This window comes from Felis catus, chromosome A1 (assembly GCF_018350175.1).
Source record: "Felis catus isolate Fca126 chromosome A1, F.catus_Fca126_mat1.0, whole genome shotgun sequence".
Lineage (NCBI taxonomy): Eukaryota > Metazoa > Chordata > Mammalia > Carnivora > Felidae > Felis > Felis catus.
Genome location: NC_058368.1, coordinates 5,918,610 through 5,935,035, shown reverse-complemented (window position 1 = coordinate 5,935,035; position 16,426 = coordinate 5,918,610). Strand labels below are relative to the sequence as shown.

At 39.4% G+C, this 16,426-nt stretch overlaps 1 protein-coding gene across 18 annotated transcripts in view; it reads left to right on the top strand.

Moving 5' to 3' along the window:
- LOC101096779 (phospholipid-transporting ATPase IB-like) overlaps nucleotides 1-16,426 on the top strand; it is a 216,630-nt gene that overhangs the window by 124,395 nt on the left and 75,809 nt on the right. For all 18 annotated transcript variants that reach the window (XM_045044103.1, XM_045043975.1, XM_023250089.2 and 15 more), the window contains one exon: nucleotides 5,640-5,714. In XM_045044103.1, coding sequence (XP_044900038.1) covers nucleotides 5,640-5,714 — 75 coding nt within the window. The remainder of the gene's footprint in view (nucleotides 1-5,639; nucleotides 5,715-16,426) is intronic.

Sequence of the window (16,426 nt, the reverse complement as noted above, 5' to 3'; positions counted from 1 at the left end):
TTTTTGCTCAAAGTTATTTGGTAAATTTGAGTCTTCTAACCACCATCCTGACTTAAAAAAGCATTTGTATAAGCCTTAAATTTGGCTATGGAAAAATATTGTTTAGTATTTTACTTTGAAATAATTATGGATTCACAGGAAGTTCCAAAAATATTTTTTAGAAGGTCCCATGAAACACCCAATTTTCCCCAAAGATAACACCTTGAATAACTCTAGGACATTATCAAAACCAGGATATAACTGACTGAGATTCATACTTCACAAGCTTTACTCACACTTGTGTGATTCTATGTACTTTTATCCATGTGTAGATTGATACAACCATCACAGAAATCGAGACAGACCACCCCACCTCGGCCCCAATGATACAGACCTGTTCCATCACAAGGATCCCACTCATGCTACCCCTTTATATCCACATCCAGCCGTAGCTTCTGACAGTGACTAATCTGTTCCCTATCCCTATCCTTCTTGTTCTTTCAAGAATGTTCTAAAAGTAGGGGTGCCTGGGTGGCTCAGTTGGTTAAGCATCAGACAAGATCTTGATTTTGGCTCAGGTCATGATCTCACAGTTTGCAAGATTAAGCCCAATGTTGGACCCTGCACTGACAGTGCAGAGCCTGCTTGAATTTCTTTCTCCCCCTCCACATGCTTTCTCTCTCAAAATAAATAAGCTTAAAAAGAAAGAATGTTATAAAAGTAGAATTGTGTAGTATATAACCTTTTGAGATTGGATTTTTTTTTTAGTCAGTATAATTAATTCCCTTCAGATTGATCCACGTTGTTCCCTGTATCAATCATTTGTTCCAGACCATAACATTTATCACCCACTTATTGAAGAGCATTTGTATAAAGATTTTGGGCAAACGTAAGTTTTCACTTATTTAGGACAAATGTCCAAGAGTACAATTGCTGGATCATATGGTAGGTGTATATTTAGTTTTTTGTTTTTTTTTAAAGAAACTCCCAACTATTTTCCAGAGTGACTTTACCATTTTCAATTCCTAGCAGCAAAGTATCTGTTATTTTGTTTCTCTGGATCTTTCCCAGCATTTGATATTATCACTATTTAGTATTTTAGCCATTCTGATAGATGGTTAGTGGTATCTCATTGTGGTTTCATTTAATTAAATTAATTAATTATTTTTATCTTATGTTAGAGAAAGAGTGTGAGTAGGGGAGAGGGGCAGAGGGAGAGAGAGAAAGAATCTCAAGCAGGTTCAACTCTGGGACTTGATCCCATGACTCTGGGATCATGACCTGAGCTGATATCAAGAGTTGGACACTCAACCAACTGAGCCACCCACGCAGCCCCCTCATTGTGGTTTTAAATTGCATTTCTGCAGTGGCTAATGATGTTGAATATCTTCTCATATACTTATTTGCTATCAATACATCTTCTGAAATGTGTCTTCCCATCTTTTGTCTAAATTGTCTAAAAACTAAATTAATTTTTTACTGTTAATTTTTGAGAGTTCTTCACATATTTTAGACACTAGTCCTTTGGCAGATATGTAGTTTGCAAATAATTTTCTTCCAGTCTGTATCATGTTGTTTTGTCATCTTAATAGAGTCTTTCAGAGTGTAAGAGTTTTTAATTTTGAAGTGGTCCAATTTACAATTTTTCCTTTTATGGATCATGCTTTGGTTCTGTGTCAAAAAACTCTTTGCCTAGATCTAGATTCCAAAGACATTCCTCTGTGTAGTTTTCTAAAAGTCTTGTGTTTTACACTTAATGTCATGATCCATTTTCAGTGAATTTTGGTGCAGAGTGGAGGGTTTAGATTTTCTATTTGTTTTGCCCATGAAATTCAATTACTTCAGTGCTATTTGATGAAAAGGTTATTCTTCCATTAAATTGGTCTTCTACCTTTGTAAAAAATCAGTTGGGCAGGTAATAAAGAAATAGGAAATATCAACAGAGTATAACTAGTAAGGATATCAGATCAGTAATCAAATACCTCCCTGGCAAATTATACCAATCGTTCAAAGAAGAATTAAAATCTACCTCAAACTCTTCCAAAAAATTATAGAGAAAGAAACACTTACAAACTCATTTTATGAGTCTGGCATTACTATAAAACCAAAGCTACATTACAAGACACTAGAAAACACTACAAGAAAGCTACTGACCTATATCCCTGATTAATACAGGTGCAAAAATCCTTGGCAAAATACTAGCAAACTTGAATTCAGCAGCACATTAAAAAAGGAATAGAAACCATATCCTGGAATGCAAAGATGGTTCAATATATGAAAATCAGTCAACAAAGGAAAAAAAACCACATCATCTCGATGCAGAAAATGCATTTGATGAAATTCAACACTCTTACATGATAAAAGCATTCAACAGGCCAGAAAGAAAAAAAAATTCCTCAACATAATAAAGGCCATATATGAAAATCCCATAGCTGGTATCGTGCTCAGTGGCAAAAGACTAAAAGCCTTTCCTCTAAGATCAGGAACCAGGCAAGGATGCCTGCTCTCACCACTTCTATTCAACACAGTACTGGAAGTCCCAGTAAGAGCACTTGGGCAAAAGAAAAAAAAAGAAGAAGAAAGGAAGGAAGAAAGAAAAACATCCAAATCAGAAAGGAATAGGTAAAATTATCTCTGTTTACAGAGGACAAGATCTTACATGTGGAAAATCCTAAAGATGTCAGAAAATAATGATCAGTACTAATAAATTCAATAATGCAACAGGATACAAACCAACATACAAAAATGTTGTATTTATATACACTAATAACAAGCTATCAAAAAGGGAAATTAAAACCGAGGCGGAAAAACACTTGTACACCAAAAACTACAAAATATTGCTGAAATAATTTGAAGATACAAATAAATGGAAAGACATCCCATGGTTATGGATTGTAAAAGTTTATATTGTTAAGATGACAATATTACCCCAAATGATCTGCAGACTTGTATGCAATCTCTACAAAAATCCCATGTTTTGGAGAAATAGAAAAATGCATCCTAAAATTCATACAGAGTCTTAAAGCATCTTGAATAGCCAAAACAATCTTGAGAAATAACTGAGAAGTCTCATACTCCCTAACTTCAGAACATATACAAAGGTACAGTATTTAAAATGTGTTTTACTGGCATAAAAACAGGTATATAGACCAATGGAATAAAATAACACAGAAATAAATCCTAGTGTATATGGTCAAATGATCTTTGAAAACACCAAGGTTACATAATGGAGAAAGGATAGTCCCCCTTTAGCAAATGCTAGTGGGAAAGCTGGATATCCATATGCAGATTAAATAATCAAACACCTTAAACCATTTACAAACGTTAACTGAAAATTGATTAAGGACCTAAAAATAATACCTAAAACTATAAAGCTCTTACAAGAAAATAAAATGGAAAATCTTCATACATTGTGTTTGACAATAATTTTCTTGAACATGACATGAAAGCACATGCAACAGAAGCAAATACAGACAAGTGGTTCTACATCAAATGTTAAAACCTCTGTGTTGATTGTGACAACACAGTAAAAATACCTACAGGATATGAGAAAAATGCTTGCAAATTACATATCTCATAAGCTAATGTCTAGAATAGTGAGCTCCTACAACTCAACAACAAAAAATCAATCTGATATAAAGTTGGGTAAAGAACCTGAACAGACATTTCTACAGAGATAGAATATAAATGGCCAATATGTGAGAAAATGTTCAACACCACTAATCATTGGAGAAATGTAAATCTAAACCATAATCACGTATTACATCAATTAGGATGGCTACTATTAAAAAATAAAACCCGCAGAGAATAACAAACGTCGGTGAGGATGTGGAGAAAGTGAACCCTTGTGAACTGCAGGTATGAATAAAAATTGGTGCAACCACTATGGAAAATAGTATGATGATTCCTCAAAACATTAAAAATAGAATTACATGATTCAGCCATTCCACTTCTGAGTATGTATCTAAATACTGAAAGCAAGAATCTTTTTTTTTTAATTTTTTTAACATTTATTTATTATTGAGAGAGAGAGAGAGAGAGAGAGCAGGGGAGGGGCAGAGAGAGGAGGAGGCAAAGAATCCGAAGCAGGCTCCAGGCTCTGAGCCGTCAGCACAGAACCCGATGCGGGGCTTGAACTCACAAACCGCGAGATCATGACCTGAGTCGAAGTCAGACACTTAACCAACTGAGCCACCCAGGTGCCCCTGAAAGCAAGAATCTTGAAGAGATATTTACACACCATGTTTAATGCACCATTATTTACAATACCCAAGCAGAAGCAACCCAAACGTCCAGTGACAGATGAAGAGATAACCAAAATGTGATATATAAATACGATGGAATATTATTCAGCCTTAAAAGGAAAGTAAATTCTGACACATACTATAATATGGATGAACCTTGAGGACATTGGCTAACTATGAGTCACACACAAAAAGCCAAACAATGTATGATTCCACTTACATGGGGTATCTAAAATAGTCAAATTCAGAGAGACAAAGGAGAGTGTTGGTGACCAGTGGCTGAGGGTTGAGGGATATGGGGAATTGTTCAGGGGTACAGAGTTTTAGTTTTGCAAGATGAAAAAGTTCTGGAGATTGGTTGCACAACAATGTGAATATACTTAACGTTACTGCACTGTACACTTAAAATTGGTTATAGTTCTTACCACAATTAAAATAAGTTGGACATACTCATGTAGATACATACTATGTGTTTCTGGGTTCTCTACTCTAACTCCTTGATTTCTGTGTCTTTTCCTCTGCCAACATCACACTGTCTCGAATTCTGTAGCAATACCATGAGCCTTAACATCAGGTAGAGTGAGTCTTTTCACTATATATTTTTAAAATTGTCTTAGTTATTCCCAGTCCTTTGCCTTAAATTTTTCTATTCGAGTATAAATAATATACATTGTTATATTAGTTTGAGATGTACAACATAGTGGCTCAACAATTCTGTCCGTGACTCAGTGCTCATCACGAGAAGTATAGTCTTAATCGCCTTTACCTATTTCACCCATCCTCTCATTCACCTTCCCTCTGGCAAGTTCCAGTCTGTTTTCTATATTTGAGGGTCTGGGTTTTTTTGTTGGTTGGTTGGTTGCTTTTGTTTCTTAAATTCCACACAGGGGTGAAATCATACAGTATTTGTCTTTCTCTGACTTATTTCACTTAGCATTATACAATCCAGGTCCATCCATGTTATTGCAAATGGTGGGATCTCACACTATTTCATGGTTGGGTGATATTCCATTGTATATATACCACCTCTCCTTTATCCATTCATCTACTGGTGAATAGTTGGGCTGCTTCCACATTTTTGCCATCGTAAATAATGCTGCAGTAAACACAGAGGGGCAGAGATCTTTTCACTGAAACAATGCATTATTGGACAATCAGATCTAAGCATTTCATTGAAACTGTTATTGTTCTTTCTCTATCAAAAAGTAAAGAATGAAATAAAAATTCTAAAATAAATGTACTGCCTTTCTGTTAAGCTCAAACACTCAAGCTTGATTTTATTTACATTCTGGCAAAATTCCATTTGATGACATGGGAAAAAAAGAATGATAAAGCATAGTATTTTAAGTACTTCAGTGAATGCAAACATTTAGGTCAGTATTGATACAAAACTTCATGAACTTTCTTCTCTTTCAGCTTTGGTTTGCTTTTGTTAATGGATTTTCTGGGCAGATTATATTTGAACGCTGGTGCATCGGCTTGTACAATGTGGTAAGCATTCCCTGTCTCTATCTGATAGCATGCGAAACTTCAGTGACATTCCTTTACTGTTTACGTCTGGGAAGTGTATCTAAGTCAATCATCTGTATACATAGCGGGCAGCACAAATACATCTTTAGAGCCTTTGTTGCTGCGACACATCCCGCAGAAGCCCAAGCTCTCCACACATGGTTTCAATCATAGCAGATCATTCTATAGCAACTGCATTAAATTTGTACCAATGTATTTTGATAATACATCCAAAATCTCTTTACTGAATGCTTGCACAATGTTTTCAGGCTTTTAAGCCAAGTAATTATTATTGAACTCTACCTCAACCAATTCCATTTAATACATATAATTAATATTTATCTTTGTATATGTGAGTGTGTGTCCATAGTGTAACTCCATGGCCTTTTAAACCTGGAAGAAAATTTTTCCTCTTGTAAATATATCACCCTGTGTTTGTATGAAATGATGAATTTGATATCAAGTCCTATGTTAAGAATAAATGTAACAAATAAATGGAATTTTCTACAACTAAGCAATCCCATACCATTACTTAACTCATTTTAAATTCAAACACTGGGAATAAACAATATGGTTAAATTCACCTTAAAATTTTTGGTTTATTTTTCTTGTATTATTAATTCCACTTTAAAGATTAGCAGTTAGGGAAACCTAGCGTAAAAAATACGCTCCCAGTGAGCTTATCATGACTTTTGTTTTGTACTGCACTGTCATAGTCATGTTACCATCTGGATGCTGTGTGCCTTAATCCCTAAAATTCTGTCTTCTAGGAGCTTAAACTCCAAAACAGCACAGACACAAGTCCCAGGCCAGAAGTCATCAAGTGTCCAATAATACTAAGATGTCTAGTGCTAGGAACAGTTACAAGTCAACTCCAGGTGCTTCTGGCTAGTGCACTACACCGATGAACCTGAGGTCATACACATAGTCGCTCTACCAGGCTCTTGGTCACAGACGACAACACTCGATGTGTTGTTTCTTTATTGTTTTTGAAGTGTCATTACATACTGCGGTAGGGAGTGGCACAGTCTCTCCTCTCTGTCAGAAAATTCACTATGGGGGTGTCTGGTGGGCTCAGTTGGTCAAGTGTCTGACTCCTGATTTTGTCTCAGGTCATAATCTCACAGTCATGAGATCAAGCCCCACATTGGGCTCTGTGCGGACAGCAAGGAGCCTGCTTGGGATTCTCGCTCTCCCTCTCTCAAAACAAACAATCAAACAAACAAAAAAACCAAACATTTTTTAAAATTAAAAAAAAAGAAGAACATTCATATGAATGCATGGCCACAGATATTAGTCAATAGGGTCTTATTTTTTTCTTTAATGAACGAAAGCACAGAAACTTTTTTTTTTTATAAACAGTAAAATGAGGGCTACGGTGGGAAACTTAAAATTATAGACATTTTAGGACAATATATGATGACTTATTAATAGCCATTGACTTACTAAATCTTATCTCATTATGAATATATTTTGCAGATGGGAAAAAAGAGGAGGCCTAGACATTTTACATAGTTACTGGCAATAAGAGAGAGCTAAATTTAAATCGGCTGTCATACTATTTCTGGAGGTCATATATTATTTCTGCTTCTTCCGCACATGACTAACTGCTATAGGAAACCTCCTGCCAGAAATAACCTATCAGACAAAGTATATAAAATAGTGATTTTCAAACATTAAACGACAGGCTGCTCATGACTGTGATCCTTGAGAGAAGGCCTCTTCCAGGCCACAATGCAGGAAGATGGACCCAAAAGAAAGCCCAGGTGTCTAAGCGAGTTGAAGACACAGAGGTTGGAGTGCAGGACCAAGGCAGTAAGAACGTCAGAGGGAACTATACTGAGAGAGACAGACAGCGTGACTCCGGAGATCCGTAGCTGGCCCCTGCGAACTATTGCTTCTGTTCTGTGTCTGCATAAGAAAAGTCTACCCGCAGCTAGGGAAAGAACCACTCTAAAGTGGGAGGCTGTCGCCAAAAAAGAAAGTAATATTTGAAGTAACAATGATCGAAAATGTCAAATCTGATGAAAGCTCACAAATCTAAGAACCTCAACAAATTCCAAGAAGAAGAAACCTAAAGAAAAACACACAAATGTTCTTTATAACCAAATTGCTGAAAATCAGTGGCCAAGAGAATAATCTTTAAATCAACCACATAAACCAATACTGTGTACAGAACACAAACGTGCGAATAAAAGCAGGTTTCTCGCTGAAAACCATGCAGGGCAGAAGACAATGGAATATCTTTAAAGATCTGAAAGAAAGAAGACAAATCCATTAACCCCGAATTCTATATGCGGTAAAAATGTCTTTGGAAAATGAACCAAGAAAATAGAAAACTCATCACCAGAAGACCTGTAATACCTGAAATGTGAAAGAAAGCTCTTCAAACAAAAGGAACAGTACATCAGGATGAAGTCTGGATCTGTCCAAAGAGGAACAGAAATGTTAATTATGTGGGAATTTATAAGACACTTTCCCTCTTCCCCTCATTTTCAATCATGATGCCAGATAACTGTTTAAAGCAAAATTAATAATGTATTTCGGAAACTGTCATTAATTTAGAATTAAAACATGATAAAGATAGCACAAAGAATGTGAGGAGGGATTTGGGAGTGTATTATTTGAATTTTGTGATACACTGCATATGTATACTGTAAATTTTAAAGAACTAAAACCCCCAAAAGTTATGGCTAATGAACCAATAGGGATATAATAAAATCTTAATATTCAATTACTTCAAAAGAAGTCAGGATATAAGGTAAAACGGAAGACTGCACCAAACAGAAGAAAACAGGACCATGGTAGATTTAAACTGAACCACATTTATAATTACACTGTCATTATCCCAATAATTAGAAATCCTAAGAATCCGAACTATGTAACAATCTAATAACACGGCTTATTAGAAACTAAGGAGAAATGAAGCAGATCTTGATATAATTAAGTGGCAAGTTAAGTAAATGGACTCTTGGCCTTCAGAGGCTCAAACTCTCCTGAATGAGCAGGGTCTGGTGCCCGAGCCAGCCGACCGCCTCCATGAGCCCTGGGACATCAGTCTACACCGGCACCAGTCACCCCACCAAGGTGACAGAGGCACCAAGCACCATGAGACACACGAGGCCCACACGACTTCCCTTCCAGACGACTTCCCGGGCACCCCCCGCGCAGTGTCCGTAGGCCCCTCTGGCCTGCATCCTGCCTCAGCTCCAGCGGCCCTGCCACGGTGTCACTCTGCAGAGAGCCCTGGGATCCTCTTGCCCACGCCCACCTCAGCACCAGCCACCCCACGGGGCACCCCTTCCGGTGAGCGCTTTGAGACACCCAGATTGCACTCACCTCACCTGCAGCTGTCCCGCCAGGGTTCCTTCTGTGTGGAGAGCCCTGGGCCCCAGGCCTGCACACACTTCAGCTTCAGTCATCCTGCCAGGGGCCCCTCCGCGTGAAGAGTCCTGGGACTACCCCAGCCCAAGCCCACGTCAGCTTTCGCTGTCTTGCCACGGTACCCTCAGTGCAGAAAGCCTCAGGTCCTGCCTCACCTCAGCTTCAGCCGTCCTGCCAGGACACCCTCTGTGCCAGGAGCCCAGGATCACTCCAGCCCAGTCCCATTTCGGCTTCATCTATTTTATCAGGGCAGCCCCAGTGTGGAGTCATGCGGCACTCCATCCCGCGCCAGCCACGGCTCCTGCCAGCCAAAGTCACCAGGCACACACAATCTACACGGGGGACAGCCAGACACAAGACCATCCCTTCAGGTTTAGGAGAAATAGCTATTCCACCTAATTGACAAAGACAAACACAGAAAGTCAAGTAAAATACAGAAGCAGAGGAATACGCTCCAAATGAAATAACAAGACAAAAACCTCAGAGAAAGAACTAAACGAAAGGGAGATAACCAATAAAGGATTCAAAGCAGGGGCACCTGGGTGGCTCAGTCAGTTAAGCATCTGACTCTTGATTTCAGCTCAGGTCATGATCTCATCGTTTGGGAGTTCAAGCCCCACGTTGAGCTCTGTGCTGACAGCGCAGAGTCTGCTTGGAACTCTCTCTCTCTCCCTGCCCCTTCCCACTCACAGTCTCTCTCTCTCTCTCTCTCTCTCTCTCTCTCTCTCTCTCTCTCTCTCTCAGAATTTAAAAAAAAAGGTTCAAAGTTATGCTCAAATACATGCCCACCAGATTGGAGAGAAGAGCGGTTGAACTCAGTGAGAACATCAACAAAGAGATAGAAAACATAAAAAAGAACCAATCAGGTTCTTCTAATACAGTAACTGAAAGATACGCCAGAGAGAATCAACAACAGATTGGAGGGACAGAATAACAGACCAGTGACCTGGAAGGCAGGGTAATGGAAAGCACCCCGAACAGCAAAAAGACAAAAGAGTTTCTAAAAATGAGGATAGGTTCAGGGATCTCTTGGACAATATCAAGCGAAAAAGCATTCACATTATAGGGGTCCCAGAAGGAGAAGAGAGAAAAGGGCAGAAAACTTATGGGAAGAAATAAGAGGCAAAAAATCCCCTGACTTGGGAAAGGAAATAGACATCTAGGTTCAGGAAGCAGAGAGAGTTCCAGTGAAACCAGGGAGGTCTACGACATGACACTAATAATTAAAATGTCGAAGATTAAAGACATAGAGTTTTTTTAAATTTTTTAATGTGTGTTTATTTTTGAGAGAGAGAGACAGAGTGCAAGCAGGGGAGAGGCGGAGAGGGAGACACAGAATCTGAGGCAGGCTCTAGGCTCTGAGCTGTCAGCACACAGCCGGACGTGGGGCTCAAACTCACAAACCGTGAGATCATGACCCGAGCCAAAGTCAGATACTTAACCGTCTGAACCACCCAGGTGCCCGAAGACACAGAGTTTTAAAAGCAGTAAGAGGAGAGCAACTAGTTTGTACAAGGGAAATTCCGTAAGTCTAACAGCTGATTTTTCAGGAGAAATTGCATGTAACACAAAGTGACATGAGAAACTCAAAGTGCCGAAAGGAAAAAACCTACAATCGAGTGGAAAAGAAAACGCCATAATTAGAAGAAGATTCTAAAAGAAAATATTTCACGGGTAAAAGCAAACATTCAGTAAAGGTAGTAGAACAATCGCTTGTAAATCTTGTATTGAGGTTAAAGACCAAAGAAATAAAACTAATTATATCTAAAAAGAGGACTCACAAAAAGATGCAAAATATAACATACACATCAAATGTGGAGGGGGGAGAAAAAACGAAATTCCTTTACAATGTGTTCAAGTGTAAGTAACCATCATTTTCATACAGATTCCTATATACTTAGGGAAGTTATATACAAACCTCATGGTAACCACAAACCAAAAACCTATAATACATACACACGAAATAAAGAGAAAAAAAAATCAAATATAATGCTAAAGAAAGTCATCAATCACAAGAAAACAGAACAAGGGAAGTAGAAAGGAACAGAGAACTACAAAAAAAAAATCAGAAAACAATGAGCAAAATGGCAATATGTACATACCTATCAATAATTACTTTAAACGTAAATGGTCTAAATGCTCCATAAGAAAAGATAAATACCATATGATTTCACTCCTGTGTGGAATTTAAGGAACAAAACAGACGAACATAGGGAAGCGGAAGGAAAAATAAGATTAAAAACAGGGAGACAAACCATGAGACTCTTAAATACAGAGAACAAACTGAGGGCTGCTGGAGTGGTGTTGGGTGGGGAGATGGGCTAAATGAGTGAGGGGCATTAAGGAGAGCACTTGTTGGGATGAGCACTGGGTGTTATTTGTAAGTGATGAATCACTAAATTCTACCCTGAGACCATTATAATAATGTTAACTAACTTGGACTTAAACAAAATTTAATTTTTGTTTAACTTTTATTTATTTTTGAGAGAGAGAGACAGAGCATGAATAAGGAGGGGGCAAAAAGAGAGGGAGACACAGAATCCATAGCAGGCTCCAGGCTCCAGGCTCTGTGCTGTCAGCACAGAACCCAATGCGGGGCTTGAACCCACGAACGTGAGATCATGACCTGAGCCAAAGTTGAACACTTAACTGACTGAGCCACCCAGGCACCCCTGGATTTAAGTAAAATCTAAAAACAGACATGGGGACATTCAAGGGAAGTTGGCGGCATAGGAGGCCACTGGGCTCACCTCGTCCTGATTGCTTAGATTCCACCCACATCTGCCTAAATAACCCAGAAAATTGCCGGAAGACTAGCAGAATGGACTCTGCGGAGCCAAGCGTAGACCAGAGGCCCACGGAAGAGGGTAGGAAGAGCGGAGAGGCGGTGTGCGCTCCACGGACTGGCGGGAGGGAGCCGGGGCGGTAGAGGGGCGGCCAGCCCACCCGGCAAGGCAGAGCCCCCGAGTCTGGCTTGCAAAAGCAGAGGGGCCGGACGGAGTGTGTTCTGACAGCCAGCGGGACTTAACATCTGGAATGGTAAAAGTGAACAGCTCTGCTCTCGGAGAGTGGGGAGAGTGAGAGGACACGGGAGGGAGAGTTGTTGAGCCCCGGATGGCAGAGCTCAGCTCGGTGGGGAACAAAGGCGCTGGGAAGCGCCATCTCCCTCGCCCATCCCCCAGCCGGAATCCCAAAGGGAACCAGTTCCCGACACCAAACTTGCTTGCTCTGCGCAAACTCCCAATGCTGTGCTTCTGTGGATCCATCCCTCCCACAGGCCTGCCTCCCTCCCTCCCAGTGCTGTAGGGCCCCTCCCACAGGGGACCACCCACGGCAAAGCGAGCTGAGCCTGCCCCTCCTGCCCCTGTGCACCTTGAGGATCCACCCTGGCTAATATGCCCTTGGCCAGATCCCATCGAAGCGGCACCACAAGCCTGGCAGCGTGCAAGCAGCCCAGGCAGGGGCCACACCACTCCACAGTGAGTCCTGCCCCTGGGAGAGGGGAAGAGAAGGCACACACCAGTCTGACTGTGGCCCCAGTGGTGGGCTAGGGGCAGACATCAGGTGTGACTGTGGCCCCGCCCACCAACACAAGTTACTCCAGACAGCACAGGGGAAGTGCCCTGCAGTTCCACGCCACCCCGGGGACTATCCAAAATGACAAAACAGAAGAATTCTCCTCAAAAGAAACTCCAGGAAGTAGCGACAGCTAGCGAACTGCTCAAAAACTATTTAAGCAATATAACATAACAAGAATTTAGAATAATAGTTGTAAAATTAATTGCTGGACTTGAAAAAAGCATAGAGGACACCAGAGAATCTATCGCTACACAGATCAAGGGACTAAGAAATAGTCATGAGGAGCTAAAAAATGTTATAAATGAGGTGCAAAATAAAATGGAGGCGGCCATAGCACGGATTGAAGAGGCAGAGGAGAGAATAGGTGAATTAGAAGATAAAATTATGGAAAATGAGGAAGCTGAGAAAAAGAGAGATAAAAAAAATCCATGAGTATGAGGGGAGGATTAGAGATCTAAATGATGCAATCAAATGGAATAATATCTGTATAATAGGAATTCCAGAAGAGTAAGAGAGAGAGAAAGGGGCTGAAGGTGTACTTGAACAAATCATAGCTGAGAACTTCCCTGATCTGGGGAAGGAAAAAGGCATTGAAATCCAAGAGGCACAGAGAACTCCCTTCAGACGTAACTTGAATTGATCTTCTGCACAACATATCATAGTGAAACTGGCAAAATACAAGGATAAGGAGAAAATTCTGAAAGCAGCTAGGGATAAACATGCTCTAACATATAAAGAGAGACTGATAAGACTAGTGACAGACCTATCTACTGAAACTTGGCAGGCCAGAAAAGAATGGCAGGAAATCTTCAATGGCAGGAAATCAACAGAAAAAATATGCAGCTGAGAATCCTTTATCCAGCAAGTCTGTCATTCAGAATAGAAGGAGAGATAAAGGTCTTCCCAAACAAAAACTGAAGGAATTCATCACCACTAAACAGCCCTACAAGAGATCCTAAGGGGATTCTGTGAGTAAAATGTTGCAAGGACCACAAAGTACCAGAGACATCACTACAAGCATGAAACCTAAAGACATCACAATGACTCTAAACCCATATCTTTCAATAATAACACTGAATGTAAACGGACTAAATGCTCCAACCAAAAGACATAGGGTATCAGAATGGATAAAAAAACAAGACCCATCTATCTGCTGTCCACAAGAGACTCATTTTAGACCTGAGGACACCTTAAGATTGAAAGTGAGGGGATGGAGAACTATCTATCATGCTATTGGAAGTCAAAAGAAAGCTGGAGTAGCCATACTTGTATCAGACAAACTAGACTTTAAATTAAAGGCTGTAACAAGAGATGAAGAAGGGCATTATATAATAATCACAGGGTCTATCCATCAGGAAGAGCTAACAATTATAAATGTCTATGCGCCGAATACCGGAGCCCCCAAATATATAAAACAATCACAAACGTAAGCAACCTTATTGATAAGAATGTGGTAACTGCAGGAGACTTTAATACTCCACTTACAACAATGGATAGATCATCTAGACACAGGACCAATAAAGAAACAAGGGCCCTAAATGATACACTGGATCAGATGGACTTGACAGATATATTTAGAACTCTGCATCCCAAAGCAACAGAATACACTTTCTTCGAGTACACACAGAACATTCTCCAAGATAGATCATATACTGGGTCACAAAACAGCCCTTCATAAGTATACAAGAATGGAGATCATACCATTCATACTGTCAGACCACAATGCTATGAAGCTTGAAATCAATCACAGGAAAAAGTCTTGGAAAACCTCCAAAAGCATGGAGGTTAAAGAATACCCTACTAAAGTATGAATGGGTCAACCACGCAATTAGAGAAGAAATTTAAAAATATATGGAAACAAATGAAAATGAAAATGAAAATACAACAATCCAAATGCTTTGGGATGCAGTGAAAGCAGTCCTGAGAGGAAAATACATTGCAATCCAGGCCTATCTCAAGAAACAAGAAAAATCCCCAATACAAAATCTAACAGCACACCTAAAGGAAATAGAAGCAGAACAGCAAAGACACCCCAAACCCAGCAGAAGAAGAGAAATAATAAAGATCAGAGCAGAAATAAACAATATAGAATCTAAAAAAACTGTAGAAAAGATCAATGAAAGAAGAGTTGGTTTTTTGAAAAAATAAACAAAATTGATACACCTCTAGGCAGGCTTCTCCAAAAGAAAAGGGAGATGACCCTAATAGATAAAATCATGAATGAAAATGAAATTATTACAACCAATCCCTCCGAAATACAAGCAATTATCAGGGAATACTATGAAAAATTATATGCCAACAAACTGGACAACCTGGAAGAAATGGACAAATTCCTAAACACCCACACACTTCCAAAACTCAAACAGGAGGAAATAGAAAACTTGAACAGACCCATAACCAGAAAAGAAATTGAATCAGTTGTCAAAAATCTCCCAACAAATAGGAGTCCAGCACCAGATGGCTTCCTTGGGGAATTCTACCAGACATTGAAAGCAGAGATAATACCTATTCTTCTCAAGCTATTCCAAAAAATAGAAAGGGAAGGAAAACTTCCACACTCATTCTATGAAGCCAGCATTACTTTGATTCCCAAACCAGACACACACCCAGCAAAAAAGAGAACTACAGGCCAATATCCCTGATGAATATGGATGCAAAAATTCTCAATAAGATACTAGCAAATCGAATTCAACAGCATATAAAAAGAATTATTCACCATGATCAAGTGGGATTCATTCCTGGGATGCAGGGCTGGTTCAACATTCGCAAATCAATCCATGTGATACATCACATTAATAAAAGAAACGAAAAGAACCATATGATCCTGTCAATTGATGCAGAAAAAGCATTTGACAAAATGCAGCATCCTTTCTTAATAAAAGCCCTCGAGAAAGTCGGGATAGAAGGAACATACTTAAAGATCATAAAAGCCATTTATGAAAAGCCCACAGCTAATATCATCCTCAATGGGGAAAAACTGAGAGCTTTTTCCCTGAGATCAGGAACACGACAGGGATGCCCACTCTCACCGCTGTTGTCTAACATAGTGTTGGAAGTTCTAGCATCAGCAATCAGACAACAAAAGGAAATCAAAGGCATCAAAATTGGCAAAGATGAAGTCAAGCTTTCGCCTTTTGCAGATGACATGATATTATACATGGAAAATCCGATAGACTCCATCAAAAGTCTGCTAGAACTGATACATGAATTCAGCAAAGTTGCAGGATACAAAATCAATGTACAGAAATCAGTTGCATTCATATACACTAATAATGAAGCAACAGAAAGACAAATAAAGAAACTGATCCCATTCACAATTGCACTAAGAATCATGAAATACCTAGGAATGAACCTAACAAAAGATTTAAAAGATCTGTATGCTGAAAACTATACAAAGCTTATGAAGGAAACTGAAGAAGATAAAAAGAAATGGAAAAACATTCCATGCTCATGGATTGGAAGAATAAATACTGTTAAAATATTAATAATACCCAAAGCAATCTACACATTCAATGCAATCCCAATCAATATTGCACCAGCATTCTTCTCGAAGCTGAAACAAGCAATCCTAAAATTTGTATGGAACCACAAAAGACCCCAAATAGCCAAAGTAATATTGAAGAAGAAGAAGACCAAAGCAGGAGGCATCACAATCCCAGACTTTAGCCTCTACTACAAAGCTGTAATCATCAAGACAGCACGGTATTGGCACAACAACAGACACATAGACC